At 39.8% G+C, this 20,787-nt stretch overlaps 1 protein-coding gene across 5 annotated transcripts in view; it reads right to left on the bottom strand.

The window, feature by feature from the left end:
* Window positions 1-2,663: 2,663 nt before the first annotated feature.
* Window positions 2,664-20,787, bottom strand: part of cenpe (centromere protein E) — a 38,246-nt gene continuing 20,122 nt past the window's right edge. The window contains exons 30-57 of one of the 5 annotated variants that reach the window (XM_083522239.1): window positions 18,395-18,688; window positions 18,074-18,289; window positions 17,893-17,976; window positions 17,120-17,197; window positions 16,883-17,044; window positions 16,450-16,647; window positions 16,170-16,370; window positions 15,889-16,089; window positions 14,183-14,404; window positions 13,482-13,604; window positions 13,304-13,393; window positions 13,055-13,138; window positions 12,826-12,933; window positions 11,826-12,038; window positions 11,588-11,743; window positions 11,416-11,496; window positions 10,833-10,928; window positions 10,490-10,678; window positions 10,105-10,317; window positions 9,060-9,266; window positions 8,761-8,964; window positions 6,891-7,037; window positions 5,605-5,717; window positions 5,385-5,482; window positions 5,194-5,305; window positions 4,841-5,106; window positions 4,697-4,735; window positions 2,664-2,941 (exon numbers count right to left, since the gene is read on the bottom strand). In XM_083522239.1, the coding sequence (XP_083378365.1) occupies window positions 2,817-2,941; window positions 4,697-4,735; window positions 4,841-5,106; window positions 5,194-5,305; window positions 5,385-5,482; window positions 5,605-5,717; window positions 6,891-7,037; window positions 8,761-8,964; window positions 9,060-9,266; window positions 10,105-10,317; window positions 10,490-10,678; window positions 10,833-10,928; window positions 11,416-11,496; window positions 11,588-11,743; window positions 11,826-12,038; window positions 12,826-12,933; window positions 13,055-13,138; window positions 13,304-13,393; window positions 13,482-13,604; window positions 14,183-14,404; window positions 15,889-16,089; window positions 16,170-16,370; window positions 16,450-16,647; window positions 16,883-17,044; window positions 17,120-17,197; window positions 17,893-17,976; window positions 18,074-18,289; window positions 18,395-18,688 (4,320 nt within the window). In that variant the 3' untranslated portion in view covers window positions 2,664-2,816. The remainder of the gene's footprint in view (window positions 2,942-4,696; window positions 4,736-4,840; window positions 5,107-5,193; window positions 5,306-5,384; window positions 5,483-5,604; window positions 5,718-6,890; window positions 7,038-8,760; window positions 8,965-9,059; window positions 9,267-10,104; window positions 10,318-10,489; window positions 10,679-10,832; window positions 10,929-11,415; window positions 11,497-11,587; window positions 11,744-11,825; window positions 12,039-12,825; window positions 12,934-13,054; window positions 13,139-13,303; window positions 13,394-13,481; window positions 13,605-14,182; window positions 14,405-15,888; window positions 16,090-16,169; window positions 16,371-16,449; window positions 16,648-16,882; window positions 17,045-17,119; window positions 17,198-17,892; window positions 17,977-18,073; window positions 18,290-18,394; window positions 18,689-20,787) is intronic. The other 4 variants (XM_083522242.1, XM_083522240.1, XM_083522241.1 and 1 more) reach the window with 4 other exon arrangements.

Here is a 20,787-nt window from a genome sequence, read left to right as displayed (position 1 = left end):
CAAATAAAAATAAATTGAATTGAATTTAACGCTGGAGGGTTTTTGAGCATGAACCGCCTTTAAGATCATGCCACAACATCTCAATAGGATTCAGGTCAGGACTTTGACTAGGCCACTCCAAAGTCTTCATTTTGGTTTTCTTCAGCCATTCAGAGGTGGACTTGCTGGTGTGTTTTGGATCATTGTCATGCTGCATAACCCAAGTTCGCTTCAGCTTGACGTCAGGAACAAATGTCAGGGCATTCTCCTTCAGGATTTTTTAGTAAACATCAGAATTCATGGTTCCATTTATCACAGCAAGTCTTCCAGGTCCTGAAGCAGTGAAACAGCCCCAGACCATCACACTAATATTTTACTGTTGGTATGATGTTCTTTTTCTAAAATGCAGTTACTTTTACGCCAGACGTAATGGGACACACATCTTCCAAAAAGTTTTTGTCTCGTCAGTCCACAGAGTATTTTCCCAAAAGTCTTGGGGATCATCAAGATGTTTACTGGCAAAACTGAGAAAAGCCTTTATGTTCTTTTAGCTCAGCAGCGGTTTTCGTCTTGGAACTCTGCCATGCAGGCCATTTTTGCCCAGTCTCTTTCTTATAGTGGAGTCATGAACCCTGACCTTAACTGAGGCAAGTGAGGCCTGCAGTTCTTTGGATGTTGTTGTGGGGTCTTTTGTGACCTCTTGGATGAGTCGTCACTGTGCTCTTGGGCCACTCCTGGAAAGGTTCTCCACTGTTCCATGTTTTTGCCATTTGTGAATAATGTTTCTCACTGTGGTTTGTTGGAGTCCCAAAGTATTAGAAATGTCTTTATAACCTTTTCCAGACTGATAGAGCTCAATTACTTTCTCTCATTTGTTTCTGAATTTCTTTGGATCTCGGCATGCTGTCTAGCTTTTGAGGATCTTTTGGTCTACTTCACTTTGTCAGGCAGGTCCTATTTAAGAGATTTCTTGATTGTGAGCAGGTGAGGCAGTAATCAGGCCTGGGTGTGGCTGGAGAAATTTAACTCTGATGTGATAAACCACAGATTTAACAAACACTTTTTCCACACAGGGCCATGCAGATTTGGATTTCGTTTTCCTTCGATAATAAAAAAAAAACCCTTCATTTTGACTGCATGCTGTGTTCACCGTTATCTTTTACTAATATTTAAGTTAGTTTGATCTGAAACATTAAAATGTGACAAACATGCAAAAAAACAAGAAATCAGGTAGAGGAAAACACTTTCACACCACTGTATGCTGCCTCTGGGTGAAATTATACAGAAACATGGTATTTGCTTCCATTGCTATGCTGATGATACACAGCTGTATATTTCAGGAAAGCCAGATGAGAGAGAGATCAGCTTAACAATGTTGAGGAGTGTGTAAAGGACATTAGACAGTTGATGTTTGATAACTTCTTTTTGCTCAACTCTGATAAGAGTTGAAAGCCCCGCAGTTATGGAACAGCCTTTCTATCAGTGTTCGGGACTCAGACACAGTCTCAGTGTTCAAGTCGAGGTTGAAAACATATTTATTCAGTCAAGCCTTTAATCAGTAGATTTTTTCTCAGGTAAAGGCTCAGATCTGGAGGGAACATTGATATAGAGTGTTTGGTGAACTGGGATATTTGTACGCTGTCGTCCCCTCACATTCACGTGTTCACTCAGGTTTGTTGATGGTGGTGTGGTGGGCCGTCTCTTATCCCAGAGATCCCTCATGTCTGTGTTGCCTTCTGGTTCTCCCTTTTAGTTATGCTGCTATAGCGAGTCTTGCCGGAGTCCAAACTGCACAGTGACTTTAACTCTCATGCAACAATAGGTACACTTAATAATCCATATCCTTCTCTTCCTGTCACCCTCTTCTCTCTCTCGGTCGAGTTAAACATGCTCCTGAGGCTCCAGTGACCACTGTTCCTGCCCCTCTCCCCCCCGTGGATCTTCCCACTTCATCCAGGCCTGCCTGGATTGGACTGTAGTTGATGTCAACAGTCTCCTACACTGACTCAGAAATACACTTCGCTTTTGATCATCGTTACTGCACCCCGCAACATTGTATACCCGCCACAAATGGACATTCGGTGTACCCCAGATGAGGATGGGTTCCCTCTTGAGTCTGGTTCCTCTCAAGGTTTCTTCCTTATGCCATCTCGGGGAGTTTTTCCTTGCCACAGTCGCCAGTCGCCACCGGCTTGCTCATCAGGGACAAACTTACTCATAAAGAACATATTCATTTTTAATCACCGCATTATCTGTGTAAAGCTGCTTTGAGACAATGTTCATTGTTAAAAGCGCTATACAAATAAAAATGAATTGAATTGAATTGAATAAGACAGAAGTACTGTTATACCAGGACCACATGCAGCTAGAAGTATCTCTGGATGGTGTTAAATCTTAAAAATGAACAAAATGTTCTCAATATCACTACATTATCTGTGTAAAGCTGCTTTAAGACAATGCTCATGATTAAAAAGCACTATACAAATAAGAATTTATTAAAATTGAATTATGTGATTACACAGAGGGAAAACAACCCTAAAGTGCTGTTCTGCATCTGACCGACACACCATCAGCAGCATTTAAGACAAGCAAATTATGCAAGCAGTGCCAACAAAACAATAATTTAAATGTCCAAGTTATTGTGTTTGGTACAGGGTAAAAAACTAAAACACCACACCCCCACATGATTCTAGTAGATAGACTTTATTCTGAAAAGTTGTGGAACTAAACCGTCCTCACAAGTGTAACAAACATACGTTTAAAGATATGCTACTTAAAGGAATGACAGACTTGACAAACATTTAAATAAAAGACAGACAGACAATTACAAATGAAAATCACTGTGTTGGACAGCCGTTGGCATCTAGATTCAGGTTGGTCTTCTTCGGCGAGGAGTTTGGAATATGCCACCAGCTTTCTGCGTTCGAGTCGGTAGAGCCGACTGCTGTACTGGAGCCAGAGTCTAGAGAAAATACAGAAGCACAAGCGAAATAAGAAATAGATATAGACAAATAATCTCAAAAGCCATAACCCAGTTTACATCTAAATGTCAATTATTAGGATAATTTATGCAAAACCATAAGCAGTATTATGTATTTTCAATTAAATAAATGTATTTAATAATACCCTAAAAATATAGCAATAAAAAAAAAAAAAAAAAAAGGAATTCAACATTTTCCTGCATTATCAAAGAGGAACAGTTCGATCAGCTAATAGAAATATAAAAAAATTCCCAATTTTTTATTTTAAAAAAAATTATATATATATATATATATATATATATATATATATATATATATATATATATATATAAAAATATCACAGAAAACTTCTGATTATTTAACACCATTAAATACCCCACCATTTTTTTTTTTTGTCATTCACACATGAAAGAAAAGTTGCAGAAATTATTGGTGCACATGGTGGGTGATTATGAACCTAGCTATGTTCTTTCTTTGTTTAAGTGAATAAAGCCTATACAACCAGAGGCCGACCAATTCACCGGTTTTGATGATTGACATGCACCAACTGTTGATTGCTGGATCGGCAAAAATCCATTCTGACAGTTTTTCCGGGTTGCGGCTTAGAAGGTCTGCTGTCATTATACAGTGCAAGAGTGGCCTCTAGAGGTAAATCACTGACACCACATGATGGTTGTGTCTTTTTAACTCATTTTGGAGGCAACTGTTTTTAGATATTTGAAGTTACTTTTTGTTACAGTTTAAATGCATGGCATTTTCTTCTATATTTATTAGTATATTTATTTCATGATTCAGTACTGTTTTATTTTTCTAATAAAGTTCAGTATTATTTTACATGGTGTATGCTTATTTTTTTCCATACACAATCAAATTTAATTAAGTGATTAATCGATTATCAACAAGATCCAACCTAGTTATCCATAAAATCCACTATGAGTTACCTCTAGTACAAAAGCCCAGCACAGATCATAAATGAGAAACAATTCTCACAATAGTGCATTGTTTAACATTATTACTAAAGGCTATATATAATTACTAGTACTATTTCCATGGAATCAAAGTTAAACTGGTAAATTCATTTCTATTATTTGATGAATAAGTTTTAAGTGGGATTTTACAGTCATTTGATTGCACACACACACACAAAAAAAATAAAATAAATAAATCCATACTAGCCCAACCAAATCAAATTAGGTGCTGACTGTTATTTGACGGCTTTTAATGGCACCTTAAAAAAAAAAAATAAATCTAAGATAATATTTTAAGAAAAATCACAGAATTGCGAGAAACTTTTAGGTAAGGATCTAGAAATACAGAAATTGTCATCAGCACAGAGAAACAATCAGTAAATGGACACTGCAGCAGTTCTGTAGGAAACTTGTATCAAGGGCAAAAAAACAACAATAACGATAAAAGGAAAATATAAAAATCAGACAGACATTGAGGAAAAGCGCCTCTTTTTTGCAGTCTGAAAGGAACAACTGCGACAGCGTTTTACATTTCCACTTTGTGAAGATACTGATGTTTCCAGTATACCATGTAGCAGTCACCAGATTTGGCTGCAATCCACAAAATCAACTATTCACCCTTTTGTGAAAAAAACAAACAAAAAACCTTGCACCCCTATGGCACTACAGAACTTATTTCAACCAGTGGTCCAAGAAAGAAACCAAGCCAGTGATTTCCCAAAAGAAAAGCGTAAGCACCACAAACAGTCAAAATGCACAGTACATTACCATCATCACTTTCTGATGAATCATCTGTAGATGGATTATCTGGTGTAAAGAAATAAAGTATACACAGGAAAAAGCAGCAAATAAAAAGCTACAAATGTAGGTTTTTAGACCTACATCAGGACACTGATGCGCCTGTATACATACCTGGCATGGTTCCAAGGCTGGAGTTATCAAAGAACTGTTTTGGGCACTTGAGTGCCATCGGATCAGTGCCAGCATGGACGTCAAAGAACTTGCTTTTGGGAGAGTCGAGGAACGTTTTCTTAGGGGAGTTCACTTCGCTTTCCGTTAACAGCTGAGCCCGCTTGTTTGGGGTGCGTGGTGAATGAGGAGCTTCTTTCTTGCTTTCCCTCAATTTATATGCTCTGTTTTTCCATTTAGTAATCTCGTCTTGTTGTTTGCTCACCACGCTGGAAATCAGATTAGATCGTTTTTTTAAACGGATTTCCACATCTGGATTTAATACTAGCTGAATCAATTAAAATCAACTAACATACCTTTCAAATTGTGCTGTCTTCTTCTCCAGCTCTTCAATCTTTTTATCTTTATGGCAAGTTGAGGTTTTGGCCTGAGTGGCAGGTTTCGAATGAGGTTCCTCACCATCTACAACTGTTCACAAGGGCAGAACGATGATTAGCCGCTCAGAACCAGCTAAAAAATTTAGATAAACCTGGTGAACTCTGCTTACATGAATTCTCATCCTGCTGTTGGGTTTTTCTGAGAGTCTCCTTCAGCTTGCGGATCATGTCGCCTCGGTGATCCACCACGGACTGTAACTGTGCTATTCTACAAAACATCGGCGAAAATGTGAGATTTATTACGAATATTACGCCATTCACTATTTCACTTTGAACTCCAACCACTCATTTAATTTAACAATAAAAAAAAAAAAAAAAAAAAACCCTTACTCTTTTTCATGACTGGTCGTTACAGCGATGTGGTCAAACTCCATCTTCACCAGTTTATCCTTCAAGGCCTCCATTTCAGCAGCACTGGGTGGCATCTTAATTTTTGCAAGAGCCTGGAGAACATCAGACATGCAGCAATTAGAGGATTCTTGTAATCTTCAAACAATTAGCAAACGCTTGACTGAAACGACTAACTGCTGGAACTACAATAAATGGACATTAGACACCACCAAGATGAGGATGGGGGTAGCTTCTGAGTCTGGTCCTTCCTCAAGGTTTTTTCATGCCATCTAAACGAGTATTTTTCCTTGCCACTGGCTCGCTCAATAGTGGCGAAATTACAATTATAAGGAAAAAAACTTATGCATTCTTTTATACAACTTTATAACCGCTTTAAGCTTCTTTCAGACGACATGCATTGCAGTGGTGGATGAAGTACACAAACCATGTAGTCGAGTTAAATTAGAGATTCATTTGGTAAAAACGTACTCCAGTAAAAGTACAAAAGCATTTGCCTTCAAATGTACTTAAGTATCCAAAGTACTAGGATTTATTACGGCTATAATGTTCCTGTTATGGTTTTTGTCCCAAAACTCTTTAAATCAAGTTTATGTGAAAAGACTGTTACTCTTAACACACGGATCTATTAATAGAACGATATTAATGAGTCACTGATTATTACAATTATCATTATCTTAAAACCTTTTTACTTCTAATCTATAATCTACTTATTAAAAAAAATAATAATTCATTAAATAAGGTCACGTGTGTTGTGGTGAGTTCGAGTCAGGAGTTTCTTCCATCATTTATTCCTCTCTAAAATTGCTGTTGAACTGATGCTGAACTGTATGTTGGTGATCAGTAGAAACACCAAGCGCCAATCAAACAAGTTCAAAACAGAGCCTGATTGGTGGATCGTTGCGTGTTTTTGAACAGTTACTTTCCCCCCTCATAAATGAAAAAGAAACACTAAAACTAATTTTGCTAAACGTAGTTGAGTTAAAAAAAAAAAGAAAAAAAAAAAGAAAAAAAAAAGAAAAAAGTTTTGACTTTGGAATGAAGTGAAAGTGTACCCAAATGGAAATTCTTCAGTAAAGTACAGATGTGTGAAAAGGCTACTTAAGTACAGTAATAAATTACATTTACTTTGATACTGTCCTTCACTGGCTCACTGTTAAAAGCACTATAAAAATAAGAATGAATTGAAATGAGTGTCACAAAACTGTTCAATAGTGTATGAAACAGTTATTAGCGCTCAGCACTTCTGATCTCCATTTTAAACCCACCTCAGCCTCAGTCAGCTTCGTTTGTAGGTTCTGAATAAGATCCTCTTGCTCCTTCAAAACAGAGCTCAGCTCTTCAAGCTGGTTGGCGTGTTGTTTATTCGACACGTCTGCCTGAGTCTTCAGCACCTCCATTTCCTTTTGAAGAACCTGAGCGATTAAAAATTAGTCACCTGGTGTTACAAACAGGTCCGAGGTACAAGTAAGACCTTAAGTCAAACTCAAAGTTTTCCAATACGCAAGTTTATGAAATGAAAACCGGGCCTCCTAAGGCAGATCCTTCACATGATTTACGTCAGGGCTCATGCAACGATTTTTAACAGTCCTTTGTGATTGTTGCTCGTCAGACTGTACAAACATGATCCCCCATTTCACATCAAGATCTCTGTTGTCAATGTCGGACTGTACGACTGTCAAAAACTGACACGAACAGGAAAGAGACTCGTCCAAAGATGCATGTCCCCATCGATCCATGCTGCATTCAGACTCGCGTTCTCTCGCTAATGGTAGCTTTCAGCAAACAATCCGTAGCACAAATTTTGCTCATGACATGCGTTGATGATAAACGCCATGCAAACACTCCTTTTCCCTTCACAGCTAAATAAAGTTACTCGTCTTGCTGTACTGTCCACCTGACTGGTTTCGACATTAATTGGCTGTCAGTGTCCATGTCAGATCAGTGAGCAATGTCTACAGATTTTAGCTTTGGATCAAAGGAATCGGTTCGGATTTTCAAATTTTGTCTCCGACAACCAAATCATGGCAATGAAATCGCCCAGTGTGCAGCAGCTGGATTAAGACGAACATAACTCATCAATAAATTAATCTGATTTATTTAACGTAAGTGCCTAAGCACTCGATCATTAAAATGTCCACTATGTTAAGGTCTTTATAAGAAACGACTTCAGTTTATTATATATATATTGTAAAAATTCTATTGAAACAAGTTTAGGTGAATTTGCTAAATAAAAAAATTTATAATAAAAAAAAAAAAAAGAAAAAAAACCAATAATCCAAGATGGTACTTTTAGGAGGTCCACTAAGGTGCACCTTTGAAGGCTGCTTTATACCATCACATGCACTTTACAGCACAGTGAAACTCTTTCTTCGCCTATCCCAGTGATGTTGGGAAGCTGGGGGTCAAAGCACAGGGTTGGCCATGAAATGGTGCCCATGGAGCACAGAGGGTGTGAGTAAGAGTTGTTCAAGGGCCCCAGGAGTGGAAGCTTGGCAATAACGGTGCTTGAACCCCCAATATTCCAACTAGTAACCCAGAGCCTCAACGACTAAACTGCCACCACACCCTAGAACAGTGATCCCCAACCCCTGAACTGCGGACCCACACCGGTCTGTGGGTCAATTGGTACCGGGAACATACATACATAAATTACATTATTTCCATTTAATTTATCTGATTCTAAACAATGTTTTAATTTGAAAAAATTACCGGATTCTCTCTGCCACATCTGTCTATGACTCACTCTTTATGTCATGATGCTTGCCTGCCTCGGTCACATGTCTTACATTCAACCGCTACCTTCTTAAAGGAGCTGCTCCGGCCGCTAACCCATAATACATTACCGCTAAATTAAAACCCCCCCAAGCTAGCAAAATGAACAAAAAACAACAGTTTGTGCAGATCATTTTAACTTCGGGGGGCCGTATCTTAATGAAGCATTGTCCTGGTCTCCTAGCTTCAGTGAAGTTAGACTATAACGTTGCAGTATCTTAGTACAATTTTGTTTTTCCAAGTTAGTGGAAAGATCATCATGTGTGTGATTATCAAATGTCCATAAATATTCAGCCATACATTCTACATCCAAAAATCAGACAAAAAGCCACCTGGAAAAAAATTTCTTTGCTCCAATCTTACCTCAAGCTGTTTTTGAGCCTGCAGTAACTGAAGGGAGAGGCGCTGCTTGACCTGCAGAAGGTCAGCCTCGGTTGTGGGCTTCTCACCACTCTGAGAAGGAAGCAGTGCGAGACTCTCACGCCTCTCCTGCTTCAGTCTCTGGATTGACTCATCCTCCAAGGGCTTCAGGACAGAAACTGCACAGCCGTATTTATCCAACATGCTCTGCAAAATAAAGATTTGTAATAAGCCTAAGCATTCTACATGCCATTCAGTGCAATCTCTTAGGCATTTTGTAAAATCCAATTAATAGGCCTTACTTGGCGAAACGTTCTCTGGCGGTCTGTCAAAGCTGCGCGTCGTGAAAACTCTCGCTCCAAGAACTGAACTATGCTTGCTGTGCTTGCGGTTTTAGTCAGCGCTTTACTCTCCTCACTGGCACGGGACCGGGCATGAAGTTCCTCAGAGAGCGTGACTGCATGTTTGGCAATACTGTCTTCCAGGAAGTCCAGAATGCTGTTCATGTTCTGCCAATAGAAAAAGACTTTACTTAATATCCTTAAACAAATAATCTAATGCACAAAAACTAAAACAAGTCTGTTTGGGTTGGTGACATTGGTGTATTCATAGCTATAATTATTAATATTAATAATAAGTCCATAAATTATATACATAATATATGGTACACAGTAAATATTTATTTTTGTTTATTTTATTATAAAGAAATTAATAAAATAAATAAAATTGCTATACACCATTATATTGATTCAATTGAGTAATCAATTAAATCGGCACAAATGAAATGGAATTGACTAATTTATATTTGTTAGACTACATTTCTGTAACAATGTGTATGTGTGTGTTTTATATTGAATTTTCTAAAGATTTCTTAACTGTTCTACGTATTTCAGCAAATTTTAACAAATGTGTTCATTCCTTCCATACTTCGTTCATTCTCTCCCTCGATATGTGGAATTGTCAGGATTTTCTCGTTTTGGGAAATTCTTGAGACGGGACATAAAATGCAAAAGTATCCAAAGCGCTAGCATTAGCCGCTAGCCATTTCCTGGTTAGCAGCTCACCCGAGCTCTATGGATTCTTTAGCGTTTTCATGCATGTGCAAACCAAATCTTATTTTCACAATGGAGTGATTTTCACAAACAGAGTGACACTGCGCTAACTCTAGTCTCTTTTTATATGTCAGAAAATAGAAACTGCAAATATGCCGTCCTGCCAAATGCATTTAGTGCTCAGATTTTTTTTTTTTTATCGTAAAATCGAACCATTGTAACTCGGGGACTCTCTGTAATTATGTACAAAATATAGACTGCAATACCCATGACAAGTTTGGTGAGCTACACAGACCTGCAGATAGCACCTGCGTTTGTCCAACAACTCCAACATTCTCTGGTCCCAAATGTCCTGGAAGTCAGCAGGGATCACCTGGAGAGTTTGAGGAGCCTGAGCTCGGCGAATAAGCACATCGTGTAGCATTCTCTCCTCGAAGGAAGCCACATCACGGTGAATCTGTTTCATGAAGTGGGCCATGTGCAGAGCTGCGAGTCTTTGCAAGGCCACCTAAAGAGAAGAGTTGCTGGTTCATGAAAACCTTTTTTTTTCTCCCTACAAATTTGAATTGATTTGCATTTTGTGGTCTTTGCAAATGTTTAAAACAAATTGGAACTACAGCAATGTATCAAAACTTTAGTTTATTGAACACATTTTGTACAAAAAAAAAAAAAAGACTTGCCTCATTTTTTCTAAGCAGGTCATCAAGCTGACTTGTTTTGGAAGTCAGACATGTGAAAGCAGCTCGATGGGACATCGGAATAAATGGTAACAGCTGACAAAACACGGTATTTTCTTTACTATTGCCATCGGCAAGGAAGTCTTTGGGTTTGGGACGGTCGATGATCACCTGGAGCTTTAAGAAGGCAACCTTCAAAAAGGAGAAGACAAGAACTAGCATTAGTTGAGAATCTAGAGCAATTAAACAGAGTTCGAGGTTCGTACAAAGAAGTTTTGCATACAAGTTTTAGAACGTTAGAAATGAACATAAAATCGAAACGCGATTCGGTTCAAAAAGCTCTTACTTTCAGTTTTCCATTGCAGGTTTCAATCTCAGAGATCATCCTCAGTCTTTCTCCATTAGATGGTGCATTAGTGTGTTCATTCACCTCATGAAGAGACTAGAAACAGTAAAATCAGGGTTCAACACAACAACTGTACACATTTTTATTTATACAGCATGTGATAGTGTGTTATAGTTTAAAATGTTTTAATCGTGCCATACTCAATGTTCATTTTGGTGTGTTTGAGGGGAGGGAGAGAAAGAAATAAAGAAACAAACAAACGGAAAGAAAAAACAAAGCAAGAAAGACAAAAACAAAAAGAAACAAAGAAAGAAAGCAAGAAAGACAAACAAAAAGAAAGCAACAAAGAAAGAACAGACAAAAAAAGAAGCAAGAAAGAAACAAAACAGACAGAGATAGAATGTAAGAGAGAAAAGACACCTAGCTCTTTGCATTAAAATATTTTCAGACAGATTTTCCATATTTTCCCCACAGACGCTAAACATAATCATAACAGATACATGACCATAGATTCCAGTATATTAACAAGTTAACCAGGCAACCAATTCTGTACAAATACAAAAATTCCCCACATAAAACTAACCTGGCTTAAAGAACTGACTTCAGACTCAAGCAGCTTGTTTTTCTTTTCTAGTCCTTCAGCCTTTTCCTCAACATGTGTCAGCTGAAACACAATTTGTAATGTTACATAATTTCCCCCCCCTTTCTTATGCATCACTTTTAACAGCTTGGTACTTTTTATTTTTAATTTTTACCTCCTCGATTTTTTCTTCCAGCTCCCTCCTGAGCTGGTCTCGCTCTACTCGGACCCCATGGAAAACCTCCTGAAGCTGATCTGCATGAGTCTTTTCACTAAGCAGCTGCTCTTTGATGCTTCCAAGAATTTCAAGCTCTTCAGTCAGCTTGTGGTTCTGGAAACGGATTCAAAACCCAGTTGACAAATAGGAAAGGAATGTTTGAGTTTCGGTGGAAAAAAACGGTGCTCCGACTTACCGTTTGTTCACTTGTCTGAAGATCACGTCTCAGGTTAGCCGCCTCTTCTCTGGCAGACTCGAGCATCTCTTGGAGGGTCACTTTTTCTTCCTCAAGCGACGCGATGCGGGTCAGAAGATTATGCGTCTCCATTTTGAGATCCTGAGTCTCGGAGGTGTTCTTCGCCATAAGCTGCTCTCTCAAACACAAAAGGTCTGTATTCAACTGGCTCATCTAAAGTGGAAGAGAAAAAGGAAAAACAAGTAGATTTAGAAAAAAACGATGTGCTCCACGTGTAAAACGGTTTAGGACCAATTTATACTGTGCATGGATTACAAGCAACAAATGTACATGGAACCAAGAATACATGTGATTGTATATCAAACCACATGACCTGCCCAAAGTATCAAATGTTCATTGTACAGGTCACGACCAGTTCGGACCAGTTTTTTGCTTATTCAATTACAACATTCCGGAAAACAAAGACCCAGCTTAACACGTCAGTGACTTGTGTTGTGGAACGGTGTTCCTCATGATTCTCTGGTGTGCATTAGACCACCACCTGGGAACTTCTTTTATTAAGACCAAACCCATTCAATCAATGAAACAAGGAACTTCTTCAATCAAAATTCCACACCCATGTTGTAATAGCATGTGTCCCGTCTGCTCAAATCATGAAGTCCTGACTGGGAACGATGTCGAAATTCCCTTTGTGTAGCACTCACAATCACCACCCTTACAAAGGGTTTAATGCAAAGGAGTTCAAAACGAGTTCGCACTGGTTCCGAACAATTTCCGACGCACACTACTGGTACCAAAACTTCCCGCTTCTCTGCGCCACCCCGCATTTTACCACCTTGACAGGTTCTAGTTCTTAAAATATAAACACGTGAGCAATTGAAACTTCTCTAAGCTTGAATGAACCATATTTTTCATATTTTATTAACAATTACGCATATAAAAGGGTAATTTACGCTACATGAAAACAAGCAATGGCACAGACAAATCTGAATGGACATACCTGCTGAAGTAGAGGGTTCTTTTCAGAACTTTGGGCCACTGAGTCAGCATTCTGCCGTTTCTTCAGCTCCTCCTTCGTGGAATGGAGTAAGTTCTGATAGGCTTTTGACTGCGGGGGGGGGGGGGGGGGGGGGGGGGGGGGGGAATGAGGAAAAAATTCTTAGTTTACATTTTCTCCTCTGAAACGTAAGGGGTTGCAAACCCCGATCCAGTTCGTTAAGTGCTCTAACCGTTTCAGCAGCTTCCTGAAGATCCTTTCGGAGTAACGTCCGCTCGTTCCTCAAATACTCAACTTCATCCTTAAGAGCCTGCATCTGTGAAATAAAGCAAGTAACATTGTAGATGTCCAAAAAGATCAGAATCTTTTTTTAAATGTTCTGGAGAACAATACTTAAGTCATGTTAATGTCACCTGCATAAACAGATGGGTGTAAATTAAAGATGTAATTGTTTTGATTTTAAATAAATATATTTAATTACAATCTGATTGGCCTGCTGAATCTCTGCTTTGCGGGTGGCTTTAGGACTTAGTGGCTTCTGGTGCTTCAGCTCGCCTTGGACCTGGATGAGCTTCACAGAGTAGTTTTATTAAATGAACAAATCTGCATTCTCCTGCTGTATTTCAACATAGATCTGATTTTTAATCGGAATGGCATACCTCTCTCACTCCCTGCAGGAGCTCCTGGAGACTCTCTCCATCCTCGTTCACATTAGTGCTGCAGGATGATTCCTTCATTGATGATCCCTCTCTTTCAGCCTGAAGTTCCTTCAGATGCTGTATCTTTAATTAAACAGGGGGGCACAAATAGAACCAACAATAAAACTATAATCTGAATGGAAGAAAGAACCCTGATTTAATTTTTGTGTGTTTATTAAAAATCAGCTGGGCTTCTCAAAAATCATAGATCTTCCCCACACTTATGTAATGCATTATACCAAAAAATAAAACAAACAATTTTAGACAATTCCTTAAATCGAGATCGACTGATTAATCAGTTTTGCTGGAATCGGCAAAAATCTAAACAGATATGTTTTCCAGGTTCCCTTTCTGGTGGCAGTAGGACAGCGGCCTCTAGTGGTGAAACACTGACGCAACGTGCCCTTTGCGGTTACACGTTAGACTACGCACTGCACGGAGAGCCCTATATCATGTATAATCTATTAATTATATAATATTTATTAATAAATATTCATTTAGCACATTTTTGTAATAAAATTCAGTACTATTTTATATGCCGTGTTATGTTTTTATCCAGTATTTATTTTAAAAACTATTGGTTAATCGGTTATCGGCAAGTGCGCTCCAACATAGCTATTGCCATCTGTAAAATCTGCTATTGGTCGACCTTGATTCCTTACCATCTCACTCTTCTCCTCAAGGTCCTGCTTTAGCTGGCTCTTCTCCTCCCTCAGGCTTTGCAGCAGTTCCAGAAGTTGGTCTTTCTCCTGAGTGACCAGGGTGAGATCTGCCTGGATCTGCTCGATCTCAGCCATTTGAGCAAGACTCTCTTTGGTGGTCTCTGATAGAAGATGCTCTTTCTCTGCACATGTAGACTGAAGGGTCTCTCTTAACTGCATTACCTGTGGGAGGGAAAATTACACACATGGTGTAGTCCCCACTAAAATCATACCCCAGCTTCCTCCTGTTTTTTTTCCCACCACAATGGTTCTTTTAATTTTCTCCACCAGTTTGTTTGCTTTAAATGGTTGATAAATACTGTAATATTGTGAAACACTCAAACAGGATCTCATTGTAAAATGTCTAATACTAGGGGTGTTACGGTACACATATTCGGTCCAGGACTGGTTTTAATTCTGTACACACGTGCGCTGTAGCTCGTTTTACGTGCAGAACATACCGTATTTTTCTGGACTATAAGCCACTACTTTTTTCCCACGTTTTAAAACCCGCAGCTTAAACAACGAAGCGGCTAGTTTATGGATTTTTCCTGGGGTTTTCCCATAACATTAGACCAATGAAATTTCCAAACGGGGAGAGAGAAAGAGAAAAAAAAAACAAAAAAAAAAAACACCTCACCTGTTTTCTAAGCTGCACGGAATCGGGAGAAAAAAGTTTTATTTTTTTTATTTTACGCACGACGATGCCAAAAGATAAACTCCTGAGAGAAATAGTTGTGAAAGGAAGGAGGAAGACAGTGAACAATGACTTTCTTGGTCGGCTACTGATTAGATACAAGCTGTTGTAACGCGTGGAGTCTGGGTGAAGGGAGAGCTCGCTAACTCCAGTTACAACAGAAATCATATAAGCACAGACAGGTTTTCAAAACTCGTGCTTTTTTATTTTTCTTGGCAACAGCGTTACAGGTTAGTCAAAGAAACTTAGAAATAAACATAAAAAAATAATACGGACATATTCCTCGGTCTTGCACACATGCAATAATACCGGAAAAATGCAGCTCTGCTCTTAAAGGAGCCACAACATATTTCACCCGTGTAACAGACACTGCCTTTCGGTAAAGCCTATGTAAAGTTCATTAGTGTCAGTGTAAACTGTGGCTTATAAACATATTTTATGTTTAAAATAATCTTTGTCAAATTCAGTGGGTGCGGCTTATATATTGTTGCACTTTATAGTCCGGAAATTACGGGTAGTTGAAATCTCCCTCAGGATTTGAATTCATTCGCAAATAAATACATTTAATGAATTAATAGTTAACTACCTTGTGTGTTTCTTAAATAAGGAAATGCTTTACTCCAATGTAAAACACCAATCTGCGTTACTCAAATGGGGTAATGATTTCTTTGTATTGGATTTTTAGATTTATTGTATTTTAAGATTATATTTTATTTAACCCAAGCAGACATTTTATTAAAAAAAAATTTAAAACATGTAAAACTTTGATGTGCCCAATGTTATTAACCATAAATGTAAAAAAAAATAATAATAAAAAAAAATAATAATAATAATAATAATAATAATGTTTTTTCCCCCAACTGTACTGAAATTAAAGCGAACCATGAATTGGGTACGGTTATACCCCTCCCTAATACTGCGCAAAAGTCAGAATTGCTAAACAAACAAGAAAAACCGTACGAGTTCATACCTTTTCATTGGTTTCCTCCAAATCAGTCTTCAGCAGTACGTTCTCCTCTTTCGTCTGGTCTCTCTCTTCGGTCAGAGCAGCGATGCAGACCTGACGCCTTTCCAACTCTGCTTGGTTATCCAGGTTCTCTTTGGATTTCTCAGCCAGAATGTTCTCCTTTTCTATTGTAGCAGACTGGAGCTCACCCATCAACTGCATCAGCTGCGACAGAGATTCAATTACACTTTTCTCTGCCTCTTAGCAGATTCCTACTAACCGAGAAAAAGGAGCAACATGATTACCCTATGAGTCTTCTCCTCCAGCTCACTGCTCATCTGGGACTTGTCCTCTCTCAGGCCCAGCACGATCTCCTGCAGTTGGTTGCGTTCTTCACAGAGAGCGGACGCACTTTCAGGAAGTGCAGCGTCCTCCTCAGCACGCTCGTTCAGAAGCTCGTCTCTCTCCGCAGTAGCGGATTCGAGATTCTCCCTCAGCTGCAGAATCTAAGAAAACATCATTACTTAGCGTACATTTCTTAAGCTTTAAGGACAATTTTCCCAAAACGTATCATTTTGTCTTCACCATGTCTTCCTTCTCTTCCAAGATATTCTTCATCTGGCTCTTTTCTTCTCTCAGACCCTGCAATACATCCAGAAGTTGGTCTCGTTCCTCAGTGAGAGAGCGGATGTTTACATGCACTTTCTCCAGCTCTTCAGTATTCTGAGAAAGAAGCTGCTTTTCTTTAAAAAGCGCTTTGAGTTCTTCATTCAGATGGTTAACCTGCAGTTAGGTGAGAAAATAGTATAGAGTGAGAAAATTAAATAATGTATTCATGTATTAGCTGTAAGTATAAGAGTATAAGTACTCAAAATGATAAGTGCAAATTTTTTAACAAAAAGTAAAACTTTTTTTGATGGATGCCAGAAAGTGATTAAGACATTTTTTATTTTTATTTTTAGTATTAACAAATTTATTTTGAGAACCAATGCCTTGCGATGATCCAACAAGCAAACACCTGAATTTTCAGATCCTCCACAAGTTTGCTCTCCTCACTGTTATCCGTCTGGGTCAGTTTGGACTCTAGCCGATCCTTCTGCCCTTCGAGCTCACGAATGTTCCTCTCTAGTTCCTTTATATTGGCGAGTGCGGACCTCAATTCAGCTTGAGACTCAATCATCTGCATTAAATCAAAACAAGTCATGAAATATTTGGATCGTTTCGTACAGAAACAATACAAAGAGACATGTTTTACCATTTCCACATTTTCCTGTGCATCTGTCTTCAGCTGCTGATTTTCCTCGGTCAGTGCTGCCAGTTGCTCTTGTAGCTGCTGTAGCAAAATGACATTGTTTTTATCTTAACATGTCCTTTGAAGGCATTATATTATTCTATATATACACACTACATTGCTCAAAAATAAGGAACATGAACTCACAGTATAACACCGGGTAATTTTAAACATATATGAATAAGTAATTGTGAATCTGATTGGTGCAAATGAACATGACAAGAGGTCACTGGAAAAGCAAACGCCAGACAAAGCGATTGTTTTGCAGGTGGTGGCCACAGACAATTGCACACTCTCTCTATATGACAGTTTATGTCTAGAAAGAGGACACCATTTGCCTCTCAGCAGAAGCATGCCCAGTAGAACACCCGATTCATTGGTTTTGCCGAATAATGGGCTATAATATATTGCTGTAGCTATTTGCCATACAGCAAAAATAGTTTTTCCGGGTTGCTAAAGGTCCGCTGTCATACATTACAAGAGCGGCCTCTAGAGGCAAATCACTGATGCCACGTGCCGTTTGTTGAATTGCCTTTTTTTTTGTGGAAGATGAAGAAACCTACTGACTTGCATTATAAATGTCCGTGTTTAAATAAATGCAAGCTGGGTCAGTCTGGGACCGTTGTAACAATTTTATTTAATGAATTTTCAATTTGTGTATTCGTTCAAGCTCCAATGTGCGATTAAATTGTTCCCTTGACTCCTTGGAGCAGTATATATAATGAAATCTCACTCACTTGTTGAAGTTCATCTTGTACACAGGTGGCTTCTTGTTGTGAACTGATATCACTCAGAGTTGCCTTCTCCTGCACCTGTATGAGCTGAAGCGAATATTCATCAGTTCCACCATCCATTGATACGTTACAGTTATGTTCAGTATGAAATCTGGTGTGTTACCATGCAATCTGAAAGTGTTACCATGTCATTGCTCTCTTCCAGATCTTTCTTTAGCTGGCTGTGTTCTTCTCTCAGACTCTGAAGAATCTCCTGAAGCTGGTTTCTCTCCTCGGTCACTGAGGTAACTGTGGTACGTAGGATCTCAACTTCTGGTTCACAAGCTCCCTCAATCTCGTTGCTCGAAGGCTGCTCTCTTTCACAATGAAGAGAATCGAGTTCTTCCTCCAGCTGCACTGTCTATATAGAACATACATAAAAGTGCACTTAACTTTCTGTGGAAAAGGAATAAAAGTCACCCGGCAAAAATAAATCCATTCCTTTGATTTGTGCATGGAAACTCACTTTTTGGTTGGCTTCTTCCAAAGATGCAAGCAATTTGCTATTTTCCACAGTCAAGTGCTCCAGGTCTGCTTGAGTCTTTGCAAGCTGCTCAGCGGTTTCAATGTGCTGCTGGCTGACTTCAGCTTCCTTCAGCTGTGATTCAATCATTTCACTTTCCATCCTGACGAGTTCCTCTTGGGCCTTTTCCAATTCGTCTTTGAGTCTTGCGCTTTCTTCGTTCGAGGCAGACTGGGCGACGAGCGAGTTGCTATTTTCATCTTGAGCAGCCCTGAGAGTTTCCGAGAGCCCACCAAGCTGGGAATAAAACAAAGATCACGCCCATTACATCACAGCATATTGCGGAAAATGTGTTTGTTCAGTATTTTTTTTTTTTGGTCAAAAGAAATAACACTAGAGCATTATAATACATGTAGTTGAAACAGTAATGCAAGTCCATCCATCCATCCATTTTCTCCCGCTTATCCGTAATTCGGGTCGCGGGGGCAGCAGTCTAAGCAGGCATACCCCGCCTTCGACTGCTGCCCAATCTTTACAGCACCGTCCCTTACGGTCCCTCCTGCAGGTGGTGAGCCCACGGGAAGGCGGCCCCACGTCACTATGACGTCACGGACCTTGATATTTCCCTCGTAAGGGATCCCTGGAGCATAGAGGGTTAAGGGCCTTGCTCAAGGGCCCAAGGGTGGCAGCCTGGCGATACCGGGGCTTGAACCCCAGACCTTCCGATCGGCAACCCAGCGCCTTAATGCAAGTCAGTTTCTTTTTTTTAAATAAACAGGGTGGAAAAAATGTCTTCTTCTTCTTCTTTCGGCTGCTCCCATTAGGGGTCGCCACAGCGGATCATCCGTCTCCTTACCACCCTGTCCTCTACATCTGCCTCTTTCACACCAACTACCTGCATGTCTTTCCTCACCACATCCATGAACCTCCTCCTTGGCCTTCCTCTTTTCCTCCTACCTGGTGGCTCCATCTTCAGCATTTTTCTACCAATATAATTCATGTCCCTTCTCTGCACATGTCCAAACCATCTCAATCTCGCCTCCCTCACCTTGTCACCAAAACATCCTACATGTGCTGTCCCTCTAATAAACTCATTTCTAATCTTGTCCATCCTCGTCACTCCCAACGAAAACCTTAACATCCTTAGCTCTGCTACCTCCAGCTCCACCTCCTGTCTTTTACTCAATGCCACTGTCTCTAATCCATACAACATCGCAGGTCTCACCACAGTCCTATAAACTTTCCCTTTCATTCTTGCAGATACCCTACTATCACAAATCACTCCTGTCACTCTTCTCCACCCACTCCACCCTGCCTGCACTCTTTTCTTTACTTCTCTAACACACTCTCCATTACTTTGCACTGTTGACCCCAGGTACCTGAACTCCTCCACCTTTTCTCTTTCTGCAACCGCATCACTCCACTGCCCTCCCTCTCATTCACACACATGTACTCTGTCTTACTCCTACTGACTTTCATTCCCCTTCTCTCCAGCGCATATCTTCACCTCTCCAGGCTCTTCTCAACCTGCTCTCTACTCTCACCACAAATCACAATATCATCTGCAAACATCATAGTCCAGGGAGACTCCTGTCTGACCTCGTCCGTCAACCTGTCCATCACCACTGCAAACAGGAAAGGGCTCAGGGCCGATCCTTGATGCAGTCCAACCTTCACCTTGAACCAGTCTGTCGTACCTTCTGCACACTTCACTGCCGTCACACTGTCCTCATACATGTCCTGCACCACCCTCACATACTTCTCTGACACACCTGACTTCCTCACACAATACCACAACTCCTCTCTCGGCACCCTGTCGTACGCTTTCTCTAAAACCACAAATACACAATGCAATTCCTTCTGTCCTTCTCTATACTTCATCAGCATCCTCAAAGCAAATAAGGCATCTGTGGTGCTCTTCCTCGGCATGAAACCATACTGTTGCTCACAGATGGTCACCTCTTCTCTCAGCCTGGCTTCCACTACACTTTCCCATAACTTCATGGTGTGACTGATCAACTTAATTCCCCTGTAGTTACTGCAGGTCTGCACATCTCCCTTATGCTTAAAGATCGGTACCAGCACACTCCTTCTCCATTCCTCAGGCATCCTCTCCCCTTCCAGAATCCTGTTAAACAATCTGGTTAAAAACTCCACTGCCATCTCTCCTAAACATCTCCACGCTTCTACCGGTATGTCATCTGGTCCAACCGACTTTCCATTCTTCCTCCTTACTAATCCTATCTACATCCTGCTTCACCAACTCCACATCCTCCAACCTTCTCTCTCTCTCCGATTTTCCTCATTCATCAGCTGCTCAAAATACTCCCTCCACCTTCTCAACACACTCTCCTCACTAGTCAACACATTTCCCTCTCCATTCTTTATTGCTCTAA

This window comes from Silurus aristotelis (assembly GCF_946808225.1).
Source record: "Silurus aristotelis genome assembly, chromosome: 20".
Taxonomy (NCBI): Eukaryota; Metazoa; Chordata; class Actinopteri; order Siluriformes; family Siluridae; genus Silurus; species Silurus aristotelis.
This window is presented reverse-complemented; position numbering and strand designations above follow the sequence as displayed.